The following is a 3,678-nucleotide window of genomic DNA, read 5'->3' on the forward strand; positions in this document are numbered from 1 at the left end:
ATGACTCTATCGTGTATTTGGCGGACTCCCCTTCAATAAACAAAGTCAGTATTGCATCTAAAACATCAGAAGTAAACACTTCATTCAAGATAAAGGGAGACCTAAAAAAAAAGAAAAAGCTGTGCTGTGATGTTTGGTGATTTTTTTGACACCAAAGTTAACCAGCACGTTAGTAAAATACTTAAGTTTATTTGAGCTAGTCTTCAATGAATTTATACAAGCCATATGTGGATGTTTAATTATTATGTTAATGTTTTATATGAAAACCTTGTTTGCTTAAAGGGTTACAATAATATTAATTCATTGGCAAGACATCACATGCAAACAGAGTAGCCAAGAAGAAAAACAACTGGCCCTGAACAAATGAGAAAATTGAAGTTGGGCAGGAAATAAAACAACAATAAAGTAAATTGCAGATTATTCATGCATTTTATGATTATTTTATTAAAAGGTTACCAAAAGCCACAAACCTAGAACACAGGCCAGAGTTACTGGCATTCTTTATACAGATAGACTTGGCTCCCTTCTGTGAAGAAAAGTGAATGGCTTGTTCTTCCAGAGCCTTATTATTCTGTGATTTCTGTCTAGTAGAAACTCTGCTTTTTCTGGTCCCTTTGGACAATAAAGTAGTAGAAATTGAAACGGTAGGGACAATACACAGACAGAAAAAGTATATATTCATCAATGTCAATCAATCCATTGAGTCCATCTACGTAGAATATTGATAGATTGATTGACATATAGTCTATGGGCAATGTTTTTGCCATCCAGGTCACAGTATGACCGGTAATACTTCACATTGTCACATAATAGTCACATTTAATTGAGCTTGTTCACTACTCATCCAGGTGATTTTCTCAGTTCCAACATGTGTCAGAAACCTAACTCAGCAGTTATAACCATACAGGTCACTAGGACGTCTTAAAGAACTAAAACTTTGTGGTAATTGGCAAGTATGCACTGTGAACTTGCCGAGAATGGCACACACTTCCTTTTCTAGGTGACCTGCAGGGATAACAGGTCCTGGATCCGGTAACCACTGCGTCCCCCTAAAGCCTTGGTTTTGAATAGTTAAAGTCTTATGACTTGTATAGTAACTAGCTTTGGTACTTGTTTAGCCCATAACAATACTCTAACCCAATCATAACAGTATTGTCAGGAGTCTCCTAAAAATTAGAAAAGATAAAGATTAATCTTTCGTGAAATGCACTTTTTTCAAAGAAAGGAAAACTGGTCAACAAGAGGCATTTAAAGGCCAGTCTATGATATACTGAACAACTGGGACTAAACAGGGGTGGTGGGCTTTGTCCCAGGTATCTCCCACACATATTGCCATTTTTAAAATTTTGACTGCTTTTAAAGTGGCAATTCACACTTTCAGCCATGTAACCTAAACCATTAGGAACTGTCCCTGACTTTATGGTCCCTTGTGAATGGATAACAGAAAGCGAACAAGGTGGTTACCCAAACTTTCACACCTTTCATCTGCTTCTTGGCAATCAATATTTACCTTAATCATGTTACCAGAATCATTTGATCAAGGAGGTTAAGAGACTTGAGATAAGTTTCCCACATATATTAGATCTGAGGAAGCCATTAAGATGAGTAGTAAAATGTCTTCAACATATAAAACAAGTTAGGTAAATTTGACCAACCACAAGTAGTGTAAAGGCAGTTCCACAAAAAAACCATACTTGACACTTTAAATAGTATATCTGGTTTTAAAATTTCATGGAGATTGTGAAATAAGGTGGTTTTTAGCAAACCAGAGAACCATAACAGTCAAAGTGGTCTTTTTAAAGGTGACCAGCAGGCCAATTGCCAAAAGGCAACAGGGACACTTTCCATCATGAGCAAATATAATGAGCCCCCATCACAGTCTCACAAGCTCACCTCCTTCTGCTCCACCTGAAGTGCAGTTTTTAGGATGTCTCTAAGTTGGCTCAGTTGTTTCCTTTCTTCATCTTGGACTTGTTTGATCTGAGAAAAAAAGGACAAATGAAATTCATGGGCAATAGGAAATTTTTCTTTTAGAAATTACTCTTGGACAAGACCAATAAATTTCAGTTAAGTGGGGAGAAAATAAGTGCAGAATTCCTTATTTGTGTACAAAAATAAAGGCGGATGTTTAGCCTTTTCCATTAACTCCACAGAACAAATGATCCAGCATTAAGACCAGCACAAGCCAAAGAAAAATAGACATTGACGTTTAATTAAAACAATGAGGGGAACTCATTTACATACCAAACAACATGTAAAATAATGCAAAAATTCTAGGAGTTTATCACTCTATACTAATATATAGCTACATAGCTTTCCTGTTTCTAGAAGCCTTTCTAACATTTAGGAACTCTTGAAATAACTTTCAGGTTCACAATTTCTATATCCACAGCTCACAGTACACGTGCACAGTGATCAGAAAGCCTCTTAATGCTGGCCAGTTAGAAGAATGTCACTTCTACAGATGGCCAAAATCCCATTGGGGTCATTAATACTGACCTGAGAGTCACAGATTTCTCAGTGATCAAGAAAAGCCAGCAATCTCTAAAGGAATCCGGGTTGAGAAACAGCTATTTAGAGCCTCAAATACACAATTCACTCCAATGCCTAGATAACCTGGATGTGTATGAAAGACTAAATCAGACCATTCATTACCAATTGGCAAGCACTGCAGCCTGCACAACACACTCTTGCATTATCAGACAATGTAAACATAAGTTCTGGACCAATATTGAGTACATAAAAGTGTTGAAAGTCTCATGTATCACATAAGACCACCTAGATTAGAGTGCAAGACTAAAACTGGCAACCCACTAAATAATAGGAAGCACTGCAAAATCACGCAATTTATTAGTTCTAGACCAATACCAGGTACCTAAAAGTGCTGAAAATTCAAAGTATTACACAGATTTTATTTTTTGAAAAATGGTTTCTTCATTGTGTGTGTACTATATAGTTATATAAACAGAGAATATTGCTCATCAATAGGTTTCCTGCCTACATATGACCAGACTCATGTTCATGTTAAGCCAATATTAGCTGAAAAGCCCTGATCACTTATCGGGTGATTCACTTTCAATCCATATTGTCTAACTGCTATTTTCAAAGGGCAAGACCAAACACAACACACTATTTTAGATAGATTCCATGACTTAGAAGGACAGAGTCCCTGAGGCACATTAATACACACTGCTCAAAAACAAAAAAACAAGAGTGTCCACTAAAAATGAAAAAATGATAGTTTTTCTTGTATTGCCTACTTGTTCAGATTGACAGTGCAAAAAGTAAAAGATCATTTTTGCAAACGGAACTTTTTCATGTTTAAAAGATGATTAACAAATAACCGACATTCTTTTATATTTACTGAAAAGGCTGCAGCAGAGGTTCAGCCAAGAGTCATAATGTAATGAAATAACTGGTTGCAATGAGTAAGATCAGAAAAGGTATTGAGTACAACATGCTTGTAAGCCACAACTAAACTAAATAATAAATAGTTGTATTGATCACAGAAAGTTTGACTGTGCAAAGTTGAAGATGTCCCTTTCATGAATAATTATCATACAAACTAGCAAAACCATAGAAAAGTCAATGAATTGGTGACATCAGCAAGAACAACAGGTTTTCACTGCTGCTAAGAAGATGATCCTACTGCTTTTTCTATAAACATACAGTGTAAGC

At 36.1% G+C, this 3,678-nt stretch overlaps 2 protein-coding genes across 4 annotated transcripts in view; one reads left to right on the top strand and one right to left on the bottom strand.

The window, feature by feature from the left end:
• ITGB1BP1 (integrin subunit beta 1 binding protein 1) overlaps positions 1-3,678 on the top strand; it is a 488,766-nt gene that overhangs the window by 44,331 nt on the left and 440,757 nt on the right. The gene's annotated exons all lie outside the window — the stretch shown is intronic.
• ASAP2 (ArfGAP with SH3 domain, ankyrin repeat and PH domain 2) overlaps positions 1-3,678 on the bottom strand; it is a 135,510-nt gene that overhangs the window by 32,901 nt on the left and 98,931 nt on the right. For all 3 annotated transcript variants that reach the window (XM_072407555.1, XM_072407556.1, XM_072407554.1), the window contains exon 9: positions 1,894-1,980. In XM_072407555.1, the coding sequence (XP_072263656.1) occupies positions 1,894-1,980 (87 nt within the window). The remainder of the gene's footprint in view (positions 1-1,893; positions 1,981-3,678) is intronic.

The sequence above is a fragment of the Pyxicephalus adspersus genome, chromosome 4 (assembly GCF_032062135.1).
Source record: "Pyxicephalus adspersus chromosome 4, UCB_Pads_2.0, whole genome shotgun sequence".
In the NCBI taxonomy this organism is placed as follows: Eukaryota; Metazoa; Chordata; class Amphibia; order Anura; family Pyxicephalidae; genus Pyxicephalus; species Pyxicephalus adspersus.